The following is a 27,631-nucleotide window of genomic DNA, read 5'->3' on the forward strand; positions in this document are numbered from 1 at the left end:
TGGATTGAGTAGGGGAGAGTGTGGGTTGTGATGATAAAACCCCAGAATTGGAATAATAATAAGTCCAAAATCTCTGTATCTACCACTTGATACACACTTATAATTTTATAAAATTACTTAATCTCTCAATTTTCATTCTTTTTCACTTTTTAGATAATGTTATCATTTGTCCTGCAAGGCTCCTGTAGTAATTAAGTGAATAATCAAGAAACTCTAGCACTTAATGACTACCGTATTTGGTGTGTGTGTGTGTCTGTGTGTGTGTGTGTATAAGTGCAACTCCGGGTTTGAAACCTGACTCTCCAAATCCACAATTTATGTAAGTGTCCTAACATTCAGTTTCCTCAACTGTAAATAAAGGATTAAATAATAAATACACAAAGTTATTGTGAGGTTTAAAATGAGCTGTTGATGAAAAATGACTGGTATATATGTACATGCATGCATGCTCAGTTGCTAGTCATGTCAGATTCTCTATGACCCAGTGGACTGTAGCCCACCAGGCTCCTCTATCCGTGGATTTTCCAGGTAAGAATACTGGACTGGGTTGCCATGCCCTCTTTCAAGGGAGCTTCCCTGCCCAAATATCGAACCGGAGTCTCTTGTATCTCTGGCATTGGCAGGCAGATTCTTTATCCACTATGCCATCTGGGAAGCCTGCGTATGTACACAGGCCTTTAATATGCAGACACCACTCTTGTGCACGCATACTCAGTTGCTAAGACCTGTCTGACTTTGAGACCCAGTGGACTGTAGTCTACCAGGCTCCTCTGTCCATGGGATTTCCCAGGCAAGAATACTGGACTGGGTTGCAGTTTCTTCTCCAGGGGATCTTTCCAACCCAGGGCTCGAACTCACATCCCCTGAATTGACAGGATTCTTTACCATTGAATCACCAGGGAAGCCCCATATACACAGGAGACAGGCAATATAGCAAAACTATTATCACTGTTTTTATCTTGCCTGAATGTTGACAGTGTTTCAGATAGAAAACTGAGTCTATAATATATTTGTAATCTCCTTTAGTTTACTAACTTAGCATACCTCATATATATGTTTACTGTACGGCATTACAAATTCCAAGTGCTCAGAAAAAATGGACTGGGCATGTCTTCTCCCAGAAAACTTGTGTATTTAGAGTTGTGAGTGATTTTGGAATGATAGGCTTCAGATTTATTAGGGCCTCCTGGGACACAGAAAAGGAAGAACTTGTCAATTTTCTTCTTGTACTCTTCCTGGAACCTAGCATAAAACCTGGCATATAATAAGCACTCAGGGATATAATCTTATCCCAAGAACAACTGAAATTGTGAGAGGAGAATGACATGATTACATTCAGAAAAAGGCGGAGAAGTGTGTAGAGGTAAAACAATTTAGGGCATATTGTGGTTGCTTAGGTTTATCATGATGGTGGCTAAGACCTCAGTAGTTGGGGGGAAATGGTGACATGTACAAACATTTGAGTTTTTGTGTTTTTTTTTTTAAATGAGCTGAGCTCAGCAGAGTTTAGTGATGGTTTATATCTAGAAGTAAGGTGTGTAGAATAATTCAAACATTCTGATCTGCATGACTGAAGAGATAAGTATAATTCATTCATGCAGGGCATAGTGGCCAGGCACAAGGTTTAGAAGAAAAAATGGAGCCCTCTGTGGCTCTTAATTGAACCAGTGGCTATTTAAACTTGTTAAAATTTGTTAAAATGAAATGAAATGAAACGTTTGGTTTTTCCATCACCTTAGTCATATTTTAGGTGCTCAGTAGTCACATATGGATAGTAACCACCAACGTTAAATAGCACAACTTTGGAACAGTCCCATCACACAGAGAGCTCTGTTGGACTGCACTCATCGAGGATAACCAGCAGTAGCATCTTTAATGAAGAGCACGAGTAACATAAAATCCTCCTTTCTTCCTGCTCACTGGAATTTAATGTAAAGAATAAGAGGGCTGATATCAAGCTGTATCCTTGTCACCAAAAGGCAAAAGGTTTTCTTGTTTTTTTTTTTTCCCCCAAGTTGAAGGTATACAGATACATGTTCTTGCTGTGATATCTAGTGAGAGTGAGATCATGCTATTTCTAGTGGAGGGTCTCTCTAACAGTGTTGAAAACATGGACATCCTCCCTAAACACTGGGCTTCATCCCAACTTGGCTCCTTACTATCTGAATGACTTTGAGTAGATTACTTATCTTCCTTGAGTCTTAATTTCCTCATTTGTAAAATAAGTACACTACTACTACTACTACTACTACTACTAAGTCGCTTCAGTCGTGTCTGACTCTGTGCTACCCCATAGACGGCAGCCCACCAGGCTCCCCCATCCCTGGGATTCTCCAGGCAAGAACAGTGGAGTGGGTTGCCATTTCCTTCTCCAGTGCATAAAAGTGAAAATTGAAAGTGAAGTCGCTCAGTCGTGTCCGACTCTTTGTGACCCCATGGACTGCAGCCTACCAGGCTCCTCCGTCCATGGGATTTTCCAGGCAAGAATACTGGAGTGGGGTGCCATTGCCTTCTCCGAAAATAAGTATAGTGATAATAATAATAATAGCTACTTCCCTGGACTGTTAGGCATATAGAATGAGTGAACATTTGTTAAGTTCTTATTATCGTACTTGGCATGAATAAGCGTAATAAGCACTACATAAATATTTGTTAAAAAATAGAAATTATATAAGAATTTTGTTCAGTTGTTTGAGATTCCAACATTTCTGGTAGCCAAGGCTGTCTGGTAAGTGCACACTTGAGCAAAACATTTGCACCAGCTTTGCTGACCTGGGTGAAAGTGACATTCAGATGAGCCCCTCACACGGGAGATTCCAATGTTGTCCTCCTACGGAAGGATAACTTTCTTAAGAGAAATCATGCCTGCCTGCTCGTTCGCTCCAGTTGTGTCCGACTCTTTGTGACCCCATGGACCACAGTCAGTCAGGCTCCTCTGTCCATGGGATTTTCCCAGCAAGAACACTGGAGTGAGTTGCCATTTCCTCCTCCAGGGGATGTTCTCGACCCAGGGATGGATCCTGCATCTCCTGCATCTCCTGCATTGCAGGCAGATTCTTTAACTTTTAGCTGCTGAGGAAATCATACTCACTAGGGATTAAAAAGAGAGCAAGATTTGATTCACAAGACCTCACAGTACAAGTCTTGATTCTGCCACTTCCTCACACTATGGCATCAGACAAGTCCCTACATTGCTCACTTATATTCTCGTTTGTCTAGAGCAGTGTTGTTTACTATAAGTTCCACGATGCTGGAAATGCTTTATACTGCACTGCCTACTCTGATAACCATGTGACTGTTGAGCCCTTGAAATGTGCCTAGTGGGATGGAACTTTTTATTTTGTTTATTCTGGACTTTGAAACAATTATATCTGAGGATTGTTGTAAGAAAAAGGAAACAGACACATTCTATACCAAAGTAACCATGATGACCTAGAAAACCTCATGATGTCCCTCAGAGAGCTCTACTGCCAAGAACTATGTGGAATGTCTTGGATTACCATATACCTCTGAAACTGAACTGGGGACATCTACATTCCAGATCCAGGGGTGAGAATTCACAGGGGTAATACCCACAAATGTTTACACTTTCTAAAAGAATGGGCAGGAATTATGGAAAAGTAATGATACTGTGAGCACAAGTTCTTGCTTACTAATCTTTCAGGTACGGTTAGTAATTTTCCTGGCTACCCAAAATGAAAAGACATGTATTAGTATATGTGGATTTAGGATAAACTTCAGATAATATGCCACCACTTTAAGTATAAGTGGAACACTGAGCTTTAAGAAATAAAATAATAATAATAATAAATGACCATGTTTGACAAACTTTGGAGGGTGAGATGTTATTTAGAAATAAATAAACACCAAATCACCTTTATCAGGAACAGAAAATAGACTCTCAGGATAGAATAAAACATGCTCATCATTCCTCATTCTTTTTCTAATGAAGTTACCTAAAATTAAATGATAGAACTTGGCTGGTTATCAGATACAAACAGATTCTGTGATTACAACTAATTCTTGTACTTACCTTGAGTGTATAATACCACAGCCACTTATTTTAATGGCAAGCAAAAACCAGAGTAAATGATCACTCAGAATGTCCAGTCATTTTTTTCCAAACTTTCCTCAGTTTTATGGTATCACCTGACCACTTTATGAAATGAAGCCACCCACCAGTCATTTATGGAGTCTATTCTTCATTGACTATTTTGTATTTAATTTTTTTCCAATAATGGGTAAACTTTTATGACTTCTTTCAGGTTTGACTTGAGGTCTAATTTTACTTAATGAATGAAAGACATTTGGCTATTAAACTTGCCACCCATGTATACCCACATGTAGTTTTAGAGTGTGATAACTACCAAAAGCTCTGTTTAAATTGTGTAGCTATTTTTATTTTACAAAATGGTATTATACAGCTCATTGTGGGAAAATATTTCTATTTGCTTAGATAATAACAATTTCAGATAACATGTTAATGTTTTTCTTACTGGGCTATATCCTTTGGTAGATAAACTTTTATCAGGCTATTTGGTCTTAACTACATTCTTGTAAATGAATTAACTATTATTCTTCGGCATTCTTTCTTACAATAATTACTTTTCAAAATATCAAAGATTTTTGAGTTTACATAACCAGATTTTTTTTTTGGGGGGGGGTTTACACATAAAATAGATGCTCATGTGTGGAGCCTGACCCCAGGACTAGAGCAATGTTTTGAGTATGTCCCTTAGACAAGCTGAGTGTCTCTGTGGTTACTTTCCTTTTGAAGAAGTCGACAGAGTATTTGTAAAAAAAAAAAAGTCTTGAAAGAGCCTAAACTCTATGCTAGACATTTATATCTCATCACTACCCCCCAACTTCTTTTACCTAAGCAGAGAGAAAGCTTTGTGATGAAAGCTCTACATAGTGTGTTACTCAAGACTGTCTAGAGAAACAGAACCAGTAGGAGGTGTGTGTATGTGTGTCTGTGTGTACTCACCCTAAAATCTTCAGAGTGAGTCAGCAAGCTGGAGACCCAGAAGAGACTGTGATGTAGTTTTAGTCCAAAGGCCAGCAGGCTTGAGACCCAGGAGAAGCCAATGTCCTAGTTCAGAATCAGTCTGGCAAGAGGAGTTCTCTTCTGCTCAGCCCTTTTGTTCTATGTGAGCCTTCAACTTATTGGATGAGACCCACCCAATATAGGGAAGACAATCTGCTTTATTCAGTCTATATTTTTAAATGTTAATATCACTTAAAACACCCTCATAGGCACATCTGCAAATACATTTGACCAAATATCTGATGCCTTGTGGTTCAGCCAAATTGACATACAATTGTCAATTGACTTACATTGCAGTAAGAAATGCAATATGAAGATATATTTCAAATCTTTCTGTATCCCTAAGGAAGAAGTAAAGAAGCCAGGGTTATAAACCTAGACCATATAAGGTTAGAGGACTCAACGGTGGCACATTTATATATTACATGTATCCATTGTATTTAGAGTAGATCTCAGCATTCTGCTTTAGGGTTAGTTTATATTTTGTTGTTGTTCAGTCGCCCAGTTATGTCCAACTCTTTGCAACCCCATGGACTGCAGCACTCCAGGCCTCCCTGTCCCTAACCATCTCCCAGAGTCTGCCCAAGTTCATGTTCATTGCATCGGTGATGCTGTCCAGCCATTTCAGCCTCTGACGCCCTCTAGTCCTTCTGTCCTCAATCTTTCCCAGCATCAGGAACTCTTCCAGTGAGTCAGCTGTTCACGTGAGATGACCAAAATACTGCAGCTTCAGCTTCAGCATCAATCCTTCCAATGAGTATTCAGGGTTGATTTCCCTTAAGATTGATTTAATCTCCTTGCTGTCCAAGGCACTTTCAGGAGTTTTCTCCAGCACCACAATTTGAAGGCATCAATTCTTTAGTGTTCTTCCTTCTTTATGGTCCAGCTCTCCCAACTGTATGTGACCACTAGGAAGACCATAGCCTTGACTGTAGGGTCCTTGACTATACGGACTCAGTTTATAGTGTGACTTTCTCTCAAATATCAGAAAAATCTAAGAACTACAGTCTGCAAGCAGTCCTTTCATTCATTCAGTCAACAGGACTACATTACACACTTTCCATGGACTAAGGACTGTGGTCAAACAAAATGATAACGAAGACAAGTTTTAGCAACTCAAAGACTCAGCGCAAGTTTCCCTGTGTTGGAATTCCCCCTCTTAAATACATTATCAGCAGGCTTTAAAACTATCTTTAAAATAGAAGCTTTAAGTAGATGATAAACTTTCTCCTCTTTTAACTGTTGTTCTATTTTGATAGTCTTAAACCTAGTTTTATTTTTTGCCAGCAGAAATTTTTTTATAGCTCTGTATAATTAGAGAGATTCAGTTAGAGCAGGTGGGTGGCTGGAGCAAGGCAAGGGGTCTGATGTTAGTTTGCTTACTTGGCTTCTCTATTGCCCAACACCCTCCCTGCTCTTTTAGCCATGACACCCAGGGGTGTAAGTAAGGAAGTTTACAACTTTTTTCTGTTTAATTATCTTTTCAATGTTTCATGCATCATATGTGAACATTGTAAGGCAGGTTTGGTTATTTCCCTTTTAGTTTATATGACTCATTTTGTGTTCAGTTATTCCTCTTTATTCTTCCAGGAGTCCTTTGGGTTTTTTGGGGGGGAGGGGGAGGGAGTGGCGAGTGGTCTCATTTTCTCTTTATGTTGTTTAATAGCCTGCATTTCAAGCTTGTTATATACTTCATTGTATGTTTCACATTTTGGAAAATTCAGCAGGTCATAAGAACTTCCAGGAACTACTTGAAATTTTCCTGCAGAGGGAAAGCATGTATTTTTGAAATATTTAAACAAGGCAAGATGAAATAAACCATATAGACAAAAAGTGCCCCATCAGGTTATTTCCAGAGTGCTGTATGAATATTTCATCAACTATCAAGAATGTCAGACTTTACAGTTGAAATGTCAAGAACCATAGAGCATTAGATATTTCTCAAGTAGGCTTTAGCAATCACCTGTCTCCTTTGGAGACTTATTTTATATAATTTGCCTTTTATTTTTGTAGGTAACAAAGTGAAAGTGGATGGATGGCAGTAAGTGCCAAAAGAACTTTAACATGTAACCGGCCTAAGCTTATTAATATTTGAATATTCAGTCTTTTCAACTTTCCATGCCTCGCTATTAGTGTCTTGGAGAATCAGAAGGCGTTAGAGACAAGCTGGAAGATTTGTTTTAAAAATAGAACTTTAGTAACAGTAGAGTAGGGAATTCATAAGAAACTGTATGTTTTCTAGCAGGACAGGAGATTCTCCAGAAAGAAATTTTTGTTTTTTATTGTTGTAGGGTAACAATTGAAAGAGACAGCTTTTTGAAAGCAGAAGCTGTTGTTACTGTGAGTAAAATGATAGTTTATAGATGGGTGAGGAGTGTTTTAAAAAATATTTTTCTATGAATTGAAAATACATTGACAGAGCTCATCACCTTTATCATTGATACCAAAGACTTAGTAAAGATGGGTAACTATGTAATTATAATGTGGATGCCAGATTTCTATTAGGTAAGAGTGGCAACATGCAGGCTGGGCCACAGGGGCCTTATCTATGGGTTTCAGAATACTGGGCACCACTATACACTTGAACACATTTTCGAGATTATTACTGCATACCTAGTTTCCATGCCATTCTAACTGAATGATTCAGAAGCAAAAATTCCCAATTATAACTTATCCTGAGTTCAGGTTTAATATGAAGAGTACATGAAAGATTATAAATGTACTTCTAAAGGTCAATAGGTCCAGGTTGTAAACGCAACTCACTCAACATATATTCTTTGAGTACCTTCAACCAACAAGCCACTGTTTATTCTTTGTTATTTTGTTAATTTGTTATGTATTTCTTTGCCTTTATAGTGCAGAATTTTGTGGGATGAGGAAAGTGTACATGGGGATTATAGTCTAAAAGCCTGATAGTATTCTAGTGACTTCGAGACTAACAAGCAATTCTATTTAGATGCCTCCTTCTGTGAAGCAGCAGGTTTCAAATTGTTTCCTAAATTTCCTTCCAACTGTGACATTGTGTGTTTGTAGTTGTTGTTTTCTTATAGTCTATATCAAAAGGATATCTTAATTCTGGTATCCTATAATTTGGATTATCTAATGGGATTATTTTACAAATGAAGGAGGTACTCATAATTGCTTCATCTCTAACATAAGTTGGTTCAATGACAAATAATGAGGAAAATCAGGAATACAGCACATACCATATACATACACAAAAAGACCTTTTTCATCTATGCTCATAAGTGACTGCTGTGCTTTGGAGCTGTATTTCTGATACACATGTCATTAATATACATAAAAGTCATATACACAAAAATGTATATAATCACTATATATCATATATATATGTATATTTGATGTATGATATAATGGTTATTGGAGAAGGCAATGGCACCCCACTCCAGTACTCTTGCCTGGAAAATCCCATGGACGGAGGAGTCTGGTAGGCTGTAGTCCATGGGGTCGCTAAGAGTCAGGCAGGACTGAGCAACTTCACTTTCACTTTTCACTTTCATGCATTGGAGAAGGAAATGGCAACCCACTCCAGTGTTCTTGCCTGGAGAATCCCAGGGACGGAGAGCCTGGTGGGCTGCCGTCTATGGGGTCACACAGAGTCGGACACGACTGACGTGACTTAGCAGCAGCATAGTGGTTACATATAAATATACATACTTATATAACCACTATGCTGCTGCTAAGTGGTTATATATATATATAATATATAAATAAATATATATAAAGTATATATATAAATTATTCAGTTCAGTTCAGTTCAGTCGTGTCTGACTCTCTGCGACCCCATGAATCGCAGCACGCCAGGCCTCCCTGTCCATCACCAACTCCCGGAGTTCACCCAAACTCATGTCCATCGAGTCAGTGATGCCATCCAGCCATCTCATCCTCTGTCGTCCCCTTCTCCTCCCGCCCCCAATCCCTCCCAGCATCAGAGTCTTTTCCAATGAGTCAACTCTTCGCATGAGGTGGCCAAAGTACTGGAGTTTCAGCTTTAGCATCATTCCTTCCAAAGAAATCCCAGGGCTGATCTCCTTCAGAATGGACTGGTTGGATCTCCTTGCAGTCCAAGGGACTCTCAAGAGTCTTCTCCAACACCACAGTTCAAAAGCATCAATTCTTCGGCACTCAGCCTTCTTCACAGTCCAACTCTCACATCCATACATGACCACAGGAAAAACCATAGCCTTGACTAGACGAACCTTTGTTGGCAAAGTAATGTCTCTGCTTTTGAATATGCTATCTAGGTTGGTCATAACTTTCCTTCCAAGGAGTAAGCATCTTTTAATTTCATGGCTGCAGTCACCATCTGCAGTGATTTTAGAGCCCAGAAAAATAAAGTCTGACACTGTTTCCACTGTTTCCCCATCTATTTCCCATGAAGTATTACATACATACATACATACATACATATATATATATATATATATATACATACATATATATATATATATAAATCACTAATGGAGAAGCAGAATGTGCTGAATAGAGCCCAAGTAACAAGAACATTTCAAAAGATCCTGTGTTGCAAGCCCTTGGGTGCATGACCACGGAGGTTCAGCCTTGGGCCTGAAAGTATCTGTGGTGAGAAATAGTTTCAGCCTGTGGAAGCTTCAGCAAATCCGGATAAGCCTGTTTCAGCGCAGACCTTTAGGGTTTGAAATGTGCTGGTGCCTCCTGCATCGTCCCAATCTAATACTAGACCCTAGTTAAGAGACACAACTTCTGACGATGGGACACAGCTCTGGCCTGGAGCTGCCCATTATGCAGTGGGTACTGATGTGATCCCACTGTATGATACAGGAGTAAGGTATTGTGAGATGGGAGTGATACGTTTGGAATTTAGCTTAAGCAGATCTGGTAGGTATGAACATACTTCGTAAAGAGCTGTCCCAGAGTCTCATGTCACTGACCTCATGTCAATACCTCTATTTCATGATGCCTCTCTCCCCTTCAGACTTATAGCCCCCTGGAGATCTCATATGATTGACTCATGGAGGAGGAAAGAATTCAGACTCTTAAAGATGGGTCAGCCTCATATTTTAGGTAGATAATGAAGGTTAGTAATGACAAAATCCATCCTGTGGGTAGATCTGAAGAACAGTGTAATTGTTATTCATTTAGAGAGAGAGATGGCTTCAGGCATGGATATATATTGAGTATTAGCAAAGTGAATGATCTGGAAGAAATCAGACTAGAAGATTGGATTCAAGGAGTCTGGACACGGGTATGTGGATTGGGCTTATAGGAGTTAGCACAAATACCTTTATGTCTGAGAGCCATGCTCATCAGAAAACAAATACTTCATAGAAGGCCCTTTACAACCAGATGGACATTATCACCTGCCCATGGATATTGGCCAGACTCTCAGACACCACAGAGTTTGTGAAATAGACTCATGAATAGAATGGCCTTGGTGATAGACACAGGGGTTATACTTGAACCTAAAGGCATGGCCTCCCTCTCCAAGACTGATGTAGCTACTGTTACTGCTAAATTAACATTGCATTAACATTGGCAATGGACTCAAATATTATATCATTCTGTTGGGGAGACTGAGCAACTATTTGGTGTCAGGTCAATTAAGTTGGATCCCTCTGACCTTGGAGAAGGCAACACTTAATACTGGGATATGAAACGGAGTTTGAATGTGTGTTTGCTTTTTCTGCTCACAATGCCACTGCTAGCTCCCACATCTGATGGCTCACAGAATGCCTGATCCAATGATATGCTGTCCCACATGACATTGCTCCAACCAAAGGATACTTGTTACATCAAATGAGCTGCAAACGAGTTTGTAATCACTGCACTCCATTCCGCTACCACCCCCAACCCCTAATCAAAAGCCATTGACCTGATAGAACAGTGGAATCATATTCACCTTGAAAGACTCAGCTAAGGTACCAGCTTGGGCAAAAAACCTCCAGGATGAAGTTTATATACTAAATCAACAGCTCATATCAGATGTTGGGCCTGTCATAGCCAGAATAACCACCCTTAGAAGAAAGGGTGGGCCCTTATATCCAATCACAGTGTCCTACTTGGAGATCTGTGCTTCCTTTCCCTATAACCTTAGACTTTGCCAGTTAGAATACTGATTCTTAGAGTAGGGGCAGAGACAGTTCTGTCAGAGGACCCAGTAAGAGTCCCAGGTAACTGGGAGTTGTGATTGATTTTACATGTGATGTGACTACCATACATTTCTAACTAAATGGACCAGGAGAGATCGTAAAAGGTACTGTGCTCATCACCATGAGGACACAGGGCTACTGTTCACAATCTGAGCAAAGAAAAATATAACTAGAACTCAGAGGTGTTCCGTGTCCAAATGAATGGGAAACTGCCACAACTAAAATTCCATGAAAGAAAGAAAACTAAGAGCCTAATCTCTTGGGATTAAGGTCTAGATAACCTCACAAGGAAGCAACCCAGACCAGCTGAAGTGCCAGTAGAGTCTGAGGCAAATCTGGAATGAGTGGTAGAAAAGATTGGTGATCAACATCAGTTAAGGCCCCCAAATCAGCGAAAGTATCAACTATTGTGCTTGGGGCACTACTTCTCTTTAAATCTTTGGGGAATTGCAACTGGCCATCACTTTGTTATAGTTGTTGTTTTTTAATTTAAATTTATTTATTTTAATTGGAGGCTAATTACTGGCCATCACTTTGAAGGGTTGTACTTGAACTTCCTTCTTGGGGAAGATGAAGGATGTTCTATATGGTATCTGGATTTCATAAAATGATGCAGATGTACCTGAATTATGCAAGAGGTTTGCCTGTCCTGGGCCCAGTTTATGTGCTTTTCTATGCCTGCTCACCCCCAACATGTCTTCAGCTTTTGACCACTTGCTCGATCAAGAGCCACAGCTAATGCCACCACTGTCTCCTTATCTCCTAATTCCATCAGCTTATCGGTCTCCCTTAAGGTGAAGACCAGCCATTGTCATGACCCCAGTGATGTCTGCCATGGAAACATCCAGAGTAAATCTGTATGGCTTTCCATACCAGACCCAGGAAAGTTCTGTCTCCACTGAGATATTACTCCCCAGTGGCTGCCCAGAGGCAGTGGCTGCCCAGTGGCTGCCCACAGATTATACTACTGGAGATATGAAAGAGTTAATGCCCCATGGAGGTCTTTACCAGTGAACTAAAGAAGATGGTAAGGAACTGGTATAAATGACTTTTCCTCCACCTAGAAAATCTTTCCAAAGAGGAGAAATTCCATTATGACTTCTCTGGAGTTGTTCCATGTGGTCAAATAGCCAGCTTTGTTTTCTTGTGAAGTTCTTCCCAGCTCATTAAACAGACCACCTTATGTCTGCTTTTGCTTTTTCCTTTCATCCCTTCTCTTCTTTCCTCCCTCTGGCTGACCTGGAATTGTTTCATCTCAGGCCATGACTTCCAGAGAACCTAGGAGGAGATACAAAGCAAGGCTCTTAAACTCAAAAGTTTTTGCTTATCAATTCAGAATTAAACTGTGGTACAAACAACCCTAGCCTTCCTGATTGAAAAGCTGGCTGATTTTGGTGCACCCAATTATCTTCACTATTTTAATGTATTAATGTTTTTTTTTTTTTGGTAGTACTAGTGATAAAGAGCACACCTGCCAATTCAGGAGATGTAAGAGACACGGGTTCAGTCCCTGGGTCAGAAAGATCCCCTGAAGGAGGGCATGGAAACCCACTCAAGTATTCTTGCCTGGAGAATCCCATGGACAGAGGAGCCTGGTGGGCTACATACAGTCCATAGGGTCGCAAAGAGTCGGACACAACTAAAGTGACTTAGCAAGCGTGCGATGTAATTTTTTTCTTTTTTAAAAATCTTACAGTGACTTTCTTTCTCTGCCCCATTTTGTTTTATGCATTTTTCATTGCTCTGGTTCATTACACATTTATTCTATAGTTCTCCTACATTCGAACTTTTATTTTTTAATGCAGAGAAACCTTACGTTGGTTGGTTGTCCCTTTCAGGATGTATATCTATGGAATGTTTTCTTAGGAGAAACATGTAGTGAATGCCAGGTTTCATCTACGTATTCCTGTATATAAGTTTTGACATACTGGAGGAATATAATACATTTTAAACATCAGTTTATAGATTTCCTCCCTGCTTCCCTAAGTCACTCCCTACGGAACACTAAGATTTTCAGGCCACACTTTGTTAGATTTGTCTTAGGCAGGGAGGTATATTCCACCCCAGTATTCCACACCACAGTCAGGGACTTTACAATCACCCCTTCCCTTTCTCACCACTTTCCCTTATAATTGTTATTTCTGATAGAGATTCAGGGACAACATACATTGTAAACCCTTGGTGCATTTATTAGTATTAAACAGGAATACTAAGTTAATATTTCTATTATAACCATATATTGAAAATAAAGCTCAAAATCTTACCTAGTAAGCTGATGTACCGCATTTGCTATGTACCTCATATTTGACCTAATCAGCCGAGTTCTTCTAGACTTGGATTCTTCAGCTTCTTAAATTATGTGTTTGTTTCGGTTGTTGCTACTTTGTCCTGAATTTGAGCACCTGTCATCTGAGTCCACACAGAGAACTTGACTCTAATTCTTCTACCTTCCCTCCTAATCCCCCTTCTGTCATGAACTTCCTTTACTCTAATTTTCCATTGATTAATTACTTCTGTGAATGTTGTGTGATGAAAGCTAATCTATGGAAAAGTTGAGACTGAGATTAATGTTCACAGAAATTATAAAGACCTCAGGTGGAAGATGCAGCAATATTATATTGCATTCCTGCTGAAACAAAGCAAAAGCAGCCACAAGCATTTGAAAGCAAGTCACATTTTTGCACACCATCCATTATTCTTGCATTTAACAGGATGTTAAAGATTCTACATCTTCTGAATTTATTAGCTTGGTATTTAGCATGTTTCACAGCCAAAATAGCAAAGATGGTTCATTATTGCTGGTTAAATTAGCCTCATGAAAATGTTGTTGGTAAAAGGTTACAGAAATGAATGAGAAATCTAACCAAGCAGCATATTAAATCATTTATCATTATAATTTTAAAAGGCATTCTGATGATTTAAATTAACTTGGCTAAAGGGTAGAGAATTAGATAAAAGTTAATAATTAAAACCTAGATGACTTGATTAGGTCTTTTGATAAAGCTGGGGCAAAATATAGGCATATAGTATTTACTTAAATTGTCCTTGGCAGAAATTAAGACCAATAAAATCATACTTGATCATACTATTTATGGGCTTTAAAAGAATTACAGCTATATTATACATAGACTATCTGAATAGCTTCAGACATGGTTAGATAGCTAGTTCCAGATTATTTTATTTTGAATAGTCAAAGCCTAGAATTTAGTTGTTTTTCTATTGAGGTTTAGTATGATTAAAAAAAAAAAAAAAAGCTGAATGGCCTCTCTATATGTTAAGGGTAGTAAGTCTTTGTCATCTTTGTGAAATTTTTTTCAATAAATTGAAAATGTTTTGTTTCTTGATATATAGAACCGTGGGCTTCCCTGGTGACTCAGTGGTAAAGAACCCACCTGCAACGCAGGAGACACGGGTTCAATCCCCAGGTCAGGAAGATCCCCTGGAGGAGGACATGACAACCCACTCCAGTATCAGTTCAGTTCAGTTCAGTCACTCAGTCGTGTCCAACTCTGCGACCTCATGAATTGCAGCACGCCAGGCCTCCCTGTCCATCACCAACTCCTGGAGTTCACCCAAACTCATGTCCATCGAGTCGGTGGTGCCATCCAGCCATCTCATCCTCTGTTGTCCCCTTCTCCTCCTGCCCCTAATCCCTCCCAGCATCAGGGTCTTTTCCAATGAGCCAACTCTTCACATGAGGTGGCCAAAGTATTGGAGTTTCAGCTTCAGCATCAGTTCTTCCAATGAACATCCAGGACTGATCTCCTTTGGGATGAACTGGTTGGATCTCCTTGCAATCCAAGGGACTCTCAAGAGTCTTCTCCAACACCACAGTTCAAAGCATCAATTCTTCTTGCCTGGAAAATCCAATGGACAGAGGAGCCTGGTGGGCTATGGTCCATAGGGTCACAAAGAGTCAGAAATGACTGAAGTGACTGAGCATACAGAACTTTTAATTTTTATGTGGGCTAAACGATTCATATCTTCCTTTGTGTTAAAATGATTTTTTTCCTAATAAGCACAAAGTTTTCCTGAAAGGGATGGTCAGTCAATTAGTTTGGCAACCCTGATAAAGCATTTTGTATGTATGGATTTAAGATAAAAATCACTATTTTCTCTTCTTTTCCATACTGAACAGAAACCAGGAGCTAAAAGAACTTGGTGAGCTTTCTCCACACTGGGACAATCTACGAAAAAACGTCCTTACTCACTGTGATCAAATGGTGAATATGTACCAAGACATTCTGACAGAACTCAGCAAGGAAACAGGTGTGAAATCAACGACTTCACATATTCAAAGTGAAATGAATTTCATGTATGTTATGTGAAAGCAATCATAAGTATTATTATGAATGTAGAAAAGCCAAATTTTTTTATTTTCAAGTCTACCATCTTGGCATGAAAAGCAAAGAAGAAAAAATTACACTATTTTCCCTCATGGCGTCATTCTAGGGGTAACAGAATTTTTAAAATTAAATTTCTGAGGGAAAAAAATCAGCTCATGCAGAAAATATTTTTCATCTGAACTTTTACATCAGATGAACTTTTCAACACCTGTTTGTGCACACACACACACATGCATGTACTTATTTACTAATGATGTTCGATTTTTTCCACCTAGGGTCCTCTTTCAAATCAAGCAGCAGCAAAGGAGAAAAAACATTAGAATTTGTTCCAATAAATCTACATTTGCAAAGAATGCACGTACACAGCCCTCACCTGAAAGGTAGGGATATAGTATTATTTTTCAAATGGACAAATCATGTTGCTGTGTACTTCTTTAAATGGCTTGACTATTGGAAGAATTTAAAATTCTGGCAGTTATACAAGGATGAAGATGAAGCAGTTGAAGCTGATAATGACCTTAAACACTGAAAGAAACCATTAGATTTTCATTGCTGTGTTTGTAAATACGGTGTCTGAACTGAGTTGCCGGTAACTATACAAAATAAGTAATAGCTTCCTTAGGTATTTTCAGCGATTCCTAATAGCTACCCATTGTGCTACTATTTGAATTAGAAAAAAAGGCAAAACAAGACTGGTTCATTTTGTATCTACCCTGAGAAACCAAAGTCCAAAGGTGGACTGACGGACTGCCTCTCTGACCTAGCGGTGACTATCAACAGGGTCACCCCCTTCTCTGGGGAAGTGGGTTTATCAGAAAGTGGTAGACTATTTTGATGTACTCAGTTTTGAGATACATTTTTCAAGAAAATACGTATAAATTTTCATAACATACTTAAATAGCTCTAGAGTGAATGATAAGATGTTGCTGCTTATAATACTGTTTATAATATTATTAAATACACTGTTATATTACATACACTGTTTGTAATAGCCAGGACATGGAAGCAACCTAGATGTCCATCAGCAGATGAATGGATAAGAAAGCTGTGGTACATATACACAATGGAGTATTACTCAGCCATTAAAAAGAATACATTTGAATCAGTTCTGATGAGGTGGATGAAACTGGAGCCTATTATACAGAGTGAAGTAAGCCAGAAGGAAAAACACCAATACAGTATACTAACGCATATATATGGAATTTAGAAAGATGGTAACAATAACCCTGTGTACGAGACAGCAAAAGAGACACTGATGTATAGAACAGTCTTTTGGACTCTGTGGGAGAGGGAGAGGGTGGGATGATTTCGGAGAATGGCATTGAAATATGTATAATATCATATATGAAATGAGTCGCCAGTCTAGGTTTGATGCACGATACTGGATGCTTGGGACTGGTGCACTGGGATGATCCAGAAGGATGGTATGGGGAGGGAGGAGGGAGGAAGGTTTAGGATGGGGAACACATGTATACCTGTGGCAGATTCATTTTGATATATGGCAAAACCAACACAATATTGTAAAGTTAAATAAAATTAAATTAAATTAAAAAAAGATGTTGCTGCTACATAATTCCTTGCCATTTCTCAGTATAACATATATTTTAAGTTTTCTTCTCATTTCCCTTTTTCTTTAACTTACTGCTATATCATTTTTTTGTGAATATTTGGGGGAGCCATCTGCCACTATTTATCAGCAAAAAGACCATATTATGATGTTTGTCAAGCAGCTTGTTAATGATGCCATCCCCATCCATTACCTCTCAAAGCTCTCTCTGTGTGAATAATAAATTCTATGGTCATCCTACTCACCTTCCCAGATAGCCAAACGTTCCTTTAGATTGTCAGTCTTTCATGCTAAGTCTGTCAGCATATCCATACAAACATGCACATGGTCATTCACAGATGCAGCTAAAGAAGCATTCTAACACACAGTTTTGCAGCCATTGTCACAATAGAGGTTCATTCAGTTCAGTCGCTCAGTCATGTCTGACTTTTTGTGACCCCATGGACTGCGGCACACCAGGCTTCCCTGTCCATTACCAGCTCCCGGAGCTTCCTCAAACTCATGTCCATCGAGTCGGTGGTGCCATCCAACCATCTCATCCTCTGTCATCCCCTTCTCCTCCTGCCTTCAATCTTTCCCAGAATCAGGGTCTTTTCAAATGAGTCAGTTCTTCGCATCAGGTGGCCAAAGTATTGGAGTTTCACCTTCAGTCTCAGTCCTTCCAATAAAGATTCAGGACTGATTTCCTTTGAGATGGACTGGTTGGATCTCCTTGCAGTCCAAGAGGCTCCAACAAGAGTCTTCTCCAACACCACAGTTAAAAATAGAGAGGTTAGGCTTTTTTAAAAGTTAAAATAAAATCTGTCGGCTTTAAAATTACCTGAAGTTTTGTAATCAAAAAAATTTGTATAAGTTTGTGCATACTGATTGTCTGTGCACAACCAGCTAACATACAAGTTCAAATGTAATTAAAATCATTGTGACATATGATTGTATTATTGATGTGAGTAGAAGTTGTTCAGTCATGTCCAACTCTTTGCAACTCCCTGGACTATACAGTCCATGGGATTCTCCAGGCCAGGATACTGGAATGGGTAGCTGTTCCCTTCTCCAGGGGATCTTCCCAACCCAGGGATCGAACCCAGGTCTCCCTCATTGCAGGCAGATTCTTTACCAGCTGAGTCACCAGGGAAGCCCATTGTTGTATTATAAATATATTATAATTATATTGATTATTTATATTCAATTATAATTTCATTATCATATACCTTATCAAGTAACTGACATTATAACATGCATCCTGTTCACCAAAAGTTATGTCAAATGAAAGCACTGAATTAAAAGCAAGATGGATTGGCCCTAAGGCATTTGGATACTCTTCCTTGATTACTTGTGTCTATTAATAATTTGAACATAACAACTAATGGTTTTTAAAAATCATCAAAAACAAAGTCATAAAGAAGCTAGGACATTCAAAATCTATCTGGCAACCAACATAATTTTTTTTTTCTAATAGCCAATATGAAGAGACTTTTATGATATAGTAGCAAGTTTATATATTTTGGAGTAAAACAGAATTTCAGCTTTACCACTCTATGTTTGACCTTAAGCCTGTTATTTAATCTTTCTAAGCAGTGTTGTTCCTGTCCTGATTAAGTGAGCTAGAACATGTAAAACATATAGAATCAACAATAATAGTTTTTGTGATACATACGATAGTTGCCATCACTGGAACAAAGCAGATTGTAGTTTTTTCATGACAGTTAAAATTGGAGGAAAGTGATCAGTTTAGAGCCTATTAAGCCACCTCATCGGAGAAGGCAATGGCACCCCACTCCAGTACTCTTGCCGGGAAAATCCCATGGATGGAGGAGCCTGGTGGGCTACAGTCCTTGGGGTTGCAGGGACTTAGCAGCAGCAGCAGCAGCAGCAGCAGCAAGCCACCTCATGGGAAGAGTTGACTCATTGGAAAAGACCCTGATGCTGGGAGGGATTGGGGGCAGGAGGAGAAGGGGACAACAGAGGATGAGATGGCTGGATGGCATCACCAACTCGATGCACATGAGTTTGGGTAAACTCCGGGAGTTGATAATGGACAGGGAGGCCTGGCATACTTCGATTTATGGGGTCACAAAGAGTCGGACACTACTGAGCGACTGAACTGAAGACACACTGAAATCTTCAACTAAAAAAGTAGCCAGATTTAGATAAATGATGATTTAGAGAGGCATTTTGGAAAAATCATCACTTGCAAATTCCATGACAGATGGAATAAAAAGAAGAGAGAAAATGATAACTTGAGTTACAGCTATGGATGGACAGCAGTATCATTAAACCAGATAGTCTGCTGGAGACAAATTGATATGAATTTATACTTAAATATCCGTTCAAATATTTGGTGATGATCCTTAAAATACTAAGGAGGAAAACAAAGAGAAATTATTAGCTAAGCAGCCTTTTACATTCCACTTACTTCTTAAAAACAAAAGAACCATTTACATTATGCTGTTTTTTCCCAGGTTAATATCTGAAGATAGACTAGAGTGAACTGGTATGATACAAGGCATTTAATTATTTAATCATTGTTTCTGCAGTGTAAAAGGAACTGGCAACTAACAAAAAGACATTTGAAAAAGCAAACTAAATTTCTTCTGATTAGTTTAATGAGATATGTATCAGCTGTCCTAACAAGTACCACCAAGCGGGAGTCATAAACAACAGAAATGTAACGACTCACAGTCTGGAGGCTGGGAGTCGAAAATCAAGGTGTTAGCAGAGCCGTGATTCCTCTGAAACTTAATCTTGGCTTAATCTTTAGCTTTCTTTAGTTTTCTTTTTGATATATCACCTGATCCTCAGTCTTTGCCTGTCGTTCCCCTTTATGTCCTTTATATCATCTTCTGTGTCTGCTTCAATGTCCAAATGTCCCCTTTAAAGGACATACTGGATTAGGTCCTGTTGGATTAGGACCTGCTCTAGTGACCTTATTTCAACTTGATTGCATCTGTGAAAACCTTGTTTCCAATTAAGGTCATATTCTAAAATACCTTTTTGAGAGGAGGGTGGGCACAATTCAACCCATAATAAGATATATAAAAGAATTTCTTATTTATGATGACAAATACCAAACAAAGAGTAAAGCTAGATTTTGAAGTTATAGAACTAGGGTGTGCGTGCTCAGTCACTAACTCATGTCCAACTCTTTGGGACCCTATGGAGTGTAGCTAACCAGGCTCCTCTGCCCATGGAATTTTCCAGGCAGGAATACTGGAGTGGATTACCATTTCCTCCTTCAGGGGATCTTCTTGATGCAGGGATTGGACTCACGTCTCCTGTGTCTCTTGCATCGGCAGGCGAGAGAACTAGGGTACAATTCATCAATTAGAGAGTTTTTCACATGTTTTCAGAAAGACTGATTTCTCCCTTTGAACACCTGAGGAAAAAAATGTGCAAAAGGACTAGAGATGTAACACCCAAAAATTAATTTGAAAGTACTGAATTCTGTTACATATAAATTTTCCCCCAAGGCTACTCACATATCATATATATATGTGTGTGTGTGTGTGTGTGTGTGTGTGTGTGTGTGTATATATATATATATATATATATATGTGTGTGTGTGTGTGTGTGTGTGACATGCATGCCCTACATATAACATTAAATATAAAATTTGTATGTGTTAAAATGTTTATGTTTTTGTAATTTTAAACATTATTTTGAATTGAAATTCAGTTATAGTGGGTGCTTTATAGACTAGGTCACCAACTTATATTATCATAGAAATTAAAAACTTGACTGACTTCTGGGGGCTCTACCCCTTACTTTTCCTAGTTTAACCAAATCATAACCTTTCTGAGCTTTGATTGTCTTTATTTGCAAAGTATAATGTTTAAAAGTTATAAATGGTAGTCAATCAAATTTTCTATTTATGTAGCATGTTTTTAATAGCAGATTAAATGAATCATAGTTAAATACATTTAAGATCTATAGTTACTGATTTGAATGTTTAGCTGAATTACAGAGAACATTTTGCAAGGTAATGATGCAAGTAAGATTAGCCAAGCCTTGGTATTTCACTGGGGAATTATTTGGATATAGTCTATATCTATTTTCATTCTTACCATTAGTAAATTGCATCTCTCCAGATTTGATTAATCTATCTGCTATTTTTGGAGAGGTAGTTTTGCAAACAGTAGCAGGCAGATTCACCAAAGACAAGGCTAATGTCTAGCTCCTGAAACAAGTAACTGAGCAGAACTAATGTTGCCATGTCTCATACTGACAAATGAAATAACCTTCATTTAACTTCAGGTGGCCCCAAACCCATTAAGTTAATTTTTCATCCTTATCCATTGCTTAGATACAGCAAATAGAATAGCCACCACTCTAGGGATCTTAGCAGCTTTGACTACAATAACACAAATCCCTGAAATGAAGAAGACTGTTTCCCTCTCCAGTATATTTTCCTTTCATAGAAAAATAGTTGTGAATGTTATACATTATGGATTCTTGTGATATTCTATGTTTAAGTTATTTTATATGTTATACATATGTAATAGTATATAGTACGTAGGAAAGAAACGGAGAAAGGAAGAAAAGAAAGAAAGGAGGGAAGAAATGAAGGAAAAAGAGAAAGAAAGGAAAAAAGAAAGAAACCACTATATTATACTGTAAAGCTGCAGTTGGAATCAGGTGCAATATCGGCCTGGATTTACTGTTTAATATGAATGAGTCAGTTGACTTTTCTGCCCCTTACTCTTCTAATCTCTATGCAGGAGGAGCTATTAAGAGCTCCCTGATTTCTGTATCTCAAGAGCCTGGGTATATCACCTTATCAATGAAGCACAATTATCTTGTAGATGTATTTAATGGTAATGCCAACATGCTCGGACTATTTTGGAACAGATTTCCCTTAAAATTCCCTATTGTCCTGTGATTCATATCCAATTCATTTTGTGGGCCATTTTAAAGTCAAGGTTTATGTTTAAATTGTTCCTTGAAATGAGATCAGCAGGTCTGTTTTTTATATCAGCACTATTTTTATAGTTGTAGGAATTTGAAAGAGATCTTCTGGGAAAAAATAGACTTATTAGCTCATTTTATTAATAAGTGGCTTTTAAAAGGCTATAAGGCAGCCCTATTATTAGATTTCAAACAACCTAGTATCTTTAGCTTCAGGAGACTCAACAACTTGAACTCCACTATCCTCATATGGTGCATGAGATGCATTTTCCTAAAGCCAAGGAATTTTTGAAATATAAAATATCAAAGAAAATATGCATATTATTTTTTTAAAAAGAGAATAAGATGTTATAACATTTATATAAAATAACTTTCCTATAAAAGTTTAACTTTTTTCCTATATAATAGAAACTTTTTTCCTATAAAATGCTTAACTTTCCTATAAAATAAAATGCCCATCTATATTTTTATAATTGTCTCAGTACGAAAAATCTGAAAGTGAAGGGTTATTCATATCACAAAAGATAATATAAGGAGGATAAAATGAGGAACATCTTAAATGAGGCAAATATCACTGATCAGATTATTTTAGAATTTTTATGTTTTGATTGATTCTTTTTTTGTATATGTGATTTCTCCTAGAGAAAAACAATCTGCTGCAACTAATTCTAACTAAATTTAAAAGAATAAAACTGCTCCTAGGATATATTTAAAATATGCTGTTGAATAGAATGAGTAACTGACTTCAGTGAGCATTTTAGAATATATAACATTTTTCAATTTTATTTTTAAATTAAATTTTATTGGAGTACAGTTGCTTTACAATGTTGTGTTAGCTTCTATGATGAAGTGAATATATGTTACCTCCTCTTCTTTGGATTTCCTTCCTGTTTAGGTTATCACAGAGCAATGAGTAGAGTTCCCTGAGCTATACAGTAGGTTCTTATTAGTCATCTATACTATAGTATCTATACATACTATCAATATTGTATATAAATCAATTCCAATCTCAAAATTCATCCCACCCCTCCCCTTTCCCCTGTGTCTATACATTTGTTCTCTACATCTGTGTCTCTATTTCTGGTTTGCTAATAAGATCATCTATACCACTTTTCTCAATTCCACATATTATGCATTAATATGCAATATTTGTTTTTCTCTTTCTGACTTAACTTCACTCTGTATGACACTCTCTAGGGCCATCCGTGTCACTTCAAATGACCCAATTTTGTTCCTCTTATGGCTGCGTAATATTTCTTTGTATGTATGTACCGGATTTTCTTTATCCATTCCTCTGTTGAGGTTCCTTCCCTCTCACAGCTGTTGTGAGCAGTGCTGCAGTGAACACTGGGGTGCATGTGTCTTTGGAAATTATGGTTTTCTCTGGGTATATGCCCAGGAGTGGGATTGCTGGATCACAGAGTAGTTCTATTTTTAATTTTTAAAGGACTCTCCCTACTGTTCTCCGTAGTGGCTGTATCAGTTTATCACTAATATGTTTTGTAATAATTTATCTTTATAAAATATGAATACGTAAAACATGTTTTCTGAAAGTTTTTTTTTTTTTAAGCTAGAACAAGTTAAGCTTAATAGCTGGCTGACACTTGGAGATGTTCATAAGACAAGTTAGAAACAGGATAATTTAGTGTGCAAGAAGTCAGATCTAGCCAGAGATGGAGATTTTATAGGCTTCTGTAAAAATATAGTGTTAAAACCCTAAAAGAGATGAGTTCATAAATAGAAAATAGAATAGAAAAGAGTAAAAGTCAGAATTTTGGATATGAAAGAGCTTGTTCATATCTTTGGAGGTTCTTAACTATAGATGAATTTTAAAGAATGCTAGTTTTTTCATTTAGATTTAAAGATAAATAATTGGCTCTTTTTGGACTGGAGAGTATTTGAGTCACTTGGTTCTCTTCCTTTATCTACTGTTTCCAAGTCTCTTAGTTCCTACACAGGTGACTAGGATTCCCAACATTTCAGTGAGATGGATGAATGAAGAGAAAGTTTCTGTTCCTAGAAAGTAGCTTCAGAGGATGCCTGAAACTATGGATAAATTGAAGAGACAGATTCTCCATGAAGCTAATAAAGCTTAGGTTCAAGCCTTTTCATGTGCATGGGCTTCTTTAAAGGACCCTAAAAGGGGCCTTGGCAACGTGTTTGCAGTCACACATAGTTTTGCAAATTTTGCAAAAGTAAGTCAGTTTTCTTGTTGTTGTTGCTCAGTTGTGTCTGACCCACGGACTGCAGCACACCAGACTTCCCTGTCCTTCACAGAGCTTGCTCACATTCATGTCCATTGAGTCAGTGATGCCATCCAACCACCTCGTCCCCTGTCGTCCCCTCTCCTGCCTTCAAATCTTTCCCAGCATCAGGGTCTTTTCTAATGGGGCAGCTGTTCGTGTCCGGTGGCCAAAGGACTGGAGCTTCAGCCTCAGCATCAGTCCTTCCAATGAATGCCCAGGACTGATCTCCTTTAGGATGGACTGGTTGGATCTCCTTGCAGTCCATGGGCCTCTCAAGAGTCTTCTCCAGCACCACAGTTCAGAAGAATTAATTCTTTGGTGCTTAGCCTTCTTTATGGTCCAACTCTCAGATCTGTACATGACTACTGGAGACACCATAACTTTTACTAGACAGAGCTTTTATTTTTACTTTCCTGGTGGCTCAGATGGTAAAGTGTCTGCCTACAATGTGGGAGACCCAGGTTCAATCCCTGGATCGGGAAGATCTGGAGAAGGAAATGGCAACCCACTCCAGTATTCTTGCCTGGAAAATCCCATGGGTGGAGGAGCCTGGTAGGCTACAGTCCATGGGGTAGCAAAGAGTCGGACACAACTAAGCAACTTCACTTTCACTTTATGAGACAGACCTTTGTCAGCAAAGTAATGTCTCTGATTTTTAATATGCTGTCTAGGCTTGTCATAACTTTTCTTCCAAGGAACAAGTGCCTTTTAATTTCATGGCTGCAGTCACAATCTGCAGTGATTTTGGAACTCAAGAAAATAAAGTCTGTCACTGTTTCCATTGTTTCATCATCTATTTGCCATGAAGTGATGGGACCAGATGCCATGATTTGATTTTTTTGAATGTTGAGTTTTAAGTCAGCTTTTTCACTCTCTTTCACCTTCATCAAAAGGCTCTTTAGTTCCTCTTCACTTTCTGCCATAAGGTTGGTATCATCTGCGTATCTGAGGTTACTTATATTTCTCCCTGTAATCTTGATTCCAGCTTGTGTTTCATCCAGCCCAGTATTTTGCATAATGTACTCTGCATATAAGTTAAATAACCTGGGTGACAATATACAGCCTTGACATACTCCTTTCCCAATTTGGAACCAGTCTGTTGTTCCATGTCTGGTTCTGACTGTTGCTTGGTTTTGCAGGAGGCAGTTAAGGTGGTCTGGTACTCCCATCTCTTTAAGAATTTTCTACAGGTTAATCTCCATTAATTAAAACTTCTCTCTTAAAAACAAAACAAAACAAAAACTGCTCTCTTCTCTCAGATATCGACTTTCCTCATCCTTCCTCTTCTTGTTGGGTGGTGTTGGAGAGGGTTTTCTTGGATCTAATAAAAATCATAGACGTCTCTTTTGGAAAATTGAGTTTGGAATGTGTTTAATTTGTGCTTGATCGGACATGTGGAGTTATCCACATGTTTTTAGCCATTTTGGTATATTGTTGCTATTGCTGATCACCCAGGTTTTAGCAGAAATTTAGTGTAATTCTTCGTAACATCATGCCCCCCACCCCCCGCCACCCACAGGTAGTTTAAATTAATGCACAAACTGATCTGATTCAGAAGACTGAGACTCACTATTACTTTCCTTTTCAAACTAAAATTTTTATTATTTTTTTTTAGAGAAATAGCAAAAGTTAAAATATCAGCCTTCTATGCTTAATTGATAGGATTTCTTTCTATAGGGAAAATAATCATAGATAGTACTTATTGAATGCTAACTTCTTGTAACTACTTCCCACTCCATTTTCTAGCAGAAGAACCATGGCATAGAGAGATTGTATACTTTTCCCGGTGTTGCACAACTTATACCTAGCAGAGCTGTTATATGGAGCCACGGACTGAGAGTCCAGTCACTCTCCATTCCTGGGTTAGAAGTCAGAAATCCCTGAGTATAAGGTCCTTAAGACTTTAGATGAAGCAGACAACTACTCAAAGTCCTCAAGTTTCTCATCAGATAAGTGAAAGTGGACTAGAATTTAGTGTTGGCGGTTTCAAGTGATCCCATAATCACTTGAGAAAACTGTGATCCCCGCTTCCATGAAGGAGAACGGAGTCACTAAGACAATTAATGTCTGTTCGTGGACACCTTAGAACCCTTTTCTTAGATCTTAGGTTAAAATCCTCTGGACTAAGAAATCTTAAATTTCACACAAAGCTAGTATGTTGCTAGTTTAAGAAAAGATGGCTTCCCACGTGTGGTGCTCATGGTGAGGAACTCACCTGCCAATGTAGGAGACTTAAGAGATGTGGGTTTGATCCCTGGAGGAGGGCATGGCAACCCATTCCAGTATTCTTGACTGGAGTATCCCATGGACAGAGGAGCTTGGTGGGCTGCAGTACATAGAGTCTCACAGAGTTGGACGCGACTGAAGTGACTTAGTAGGACTTGCAGTTGATCAGTGACTTTTTAAAAGAAGACAAGCTCAGAACTCCAGCAGTCCATTAAATGACTCTTCAGTATCTGCCTTAATGGCTGTTTAGTTTGGGTTGTACTTCTGGGGATTTTTTGTGACCTTGAATTCTCTGAATGCAGCTGAAGTGTTTTCACTTGAGGATCTATTTTATTTAAAAAAATTACTGTTTCAGGTGTATTTGGCCTGAACCACTATGAAAAAGTCATGGTATTTACCCGAAGCTAATAAAATAATTTATGTTTTCCCTGTAAATGAGATTGGAAAAACAACCAAGGTGTCAATATCAAAATCAGTTTGAAAAGGATCTACTATGAAATTAGATTTCTCAAATAAAATGTGGTTTAACAAGAGGGGATTCACTTCGTCTTTCTTCTTATAGGGATCCTTTTCATTAGGATGTAAGATGATGGCATGTTTTGAAGTGGTAAACTTAATATGTATCAAACTTGATGGCTTTCGAGATCAAAGGATTGAGTTTCAATTTAAATGTATGGGTTTTTTATTATTTTTTTTAAAAAAGTATCTCACTGGAAAATAGATCAAGACAATTTGTGTATTCTTTCTATGCCACCTAAGGAAATTGCAAAATTCAATTGCACGCATTCAAAATCGTGTGATGTAGTGTGTACATAGGCAAAAAACTGTGGTGTATAGATTTTTGTGAAGGCACTAGTACTGTTTTGTCCTTGAGTCAAAGTACCGTAATATTTTGGTTCTTTTCTCTGCAACTTTTGGTTGAAAGATTGTTCATTATTGTTGAATTTCAATATGATTGCAAATTAAATGATGCAAAACACAATGAAGTAAAATACACAAAAGACCAATTAATGTGTTATCTCAGTAAGTATATAGAAGAATGAGAGAACATACTGTTCTACACAGTAGTATATAATTAAGATGTAGTCATAAATCAAGCAGATATTATAACTTGTTTAGGTGCACAGGTGGCTTTTAGAAAGATTGAT

General features: G+C 38.2%; 1 protein-coding gene across 5 annotated transcripts in view; it reads left to right on the forward strand.

The window, feature by feature from the left end:
- The window catches only part of INPP4B (inositol polyphosphate-4-phosphatase type II B), a 455,375-nt gene that overhangs the window by 245,460 nt on the left and 182,284 nt on the right, over positions 1-27,631 (forward strand). For all 5 annotated transcript variants that reach the window (XM_024977565.2, XM_059876249.1, XM_024977564.2 and 2 more), the window contains 2 exons: positions 15,335-15,465; positions 15,818-15,922. In XM_024977565.2, coding sequence (XP_024833333.1) covers positions 15,335-15,465; positions 15,818-15,922 — 236 coding nt within the window. The remainder of the gene's footprint in view (positions 1-15,334; positions 15,466-15,817; positions 15,923-27,631) is intronic.

Source organism: Bos taurus, chromosome 17 (genome assembly GCF_002263795.3).
Source record: "Bos taurus isolate L1 Dominette 01449 registration number 42190680 breed Hereford chromosome 17, ARS-UCD2.0, whole genome shotgun sequence".
NCBI lineage: Eukaryota > Metazoa > Chordata > Mammalia > Artiodactyla > Bovidae > Bos > Bos taurus.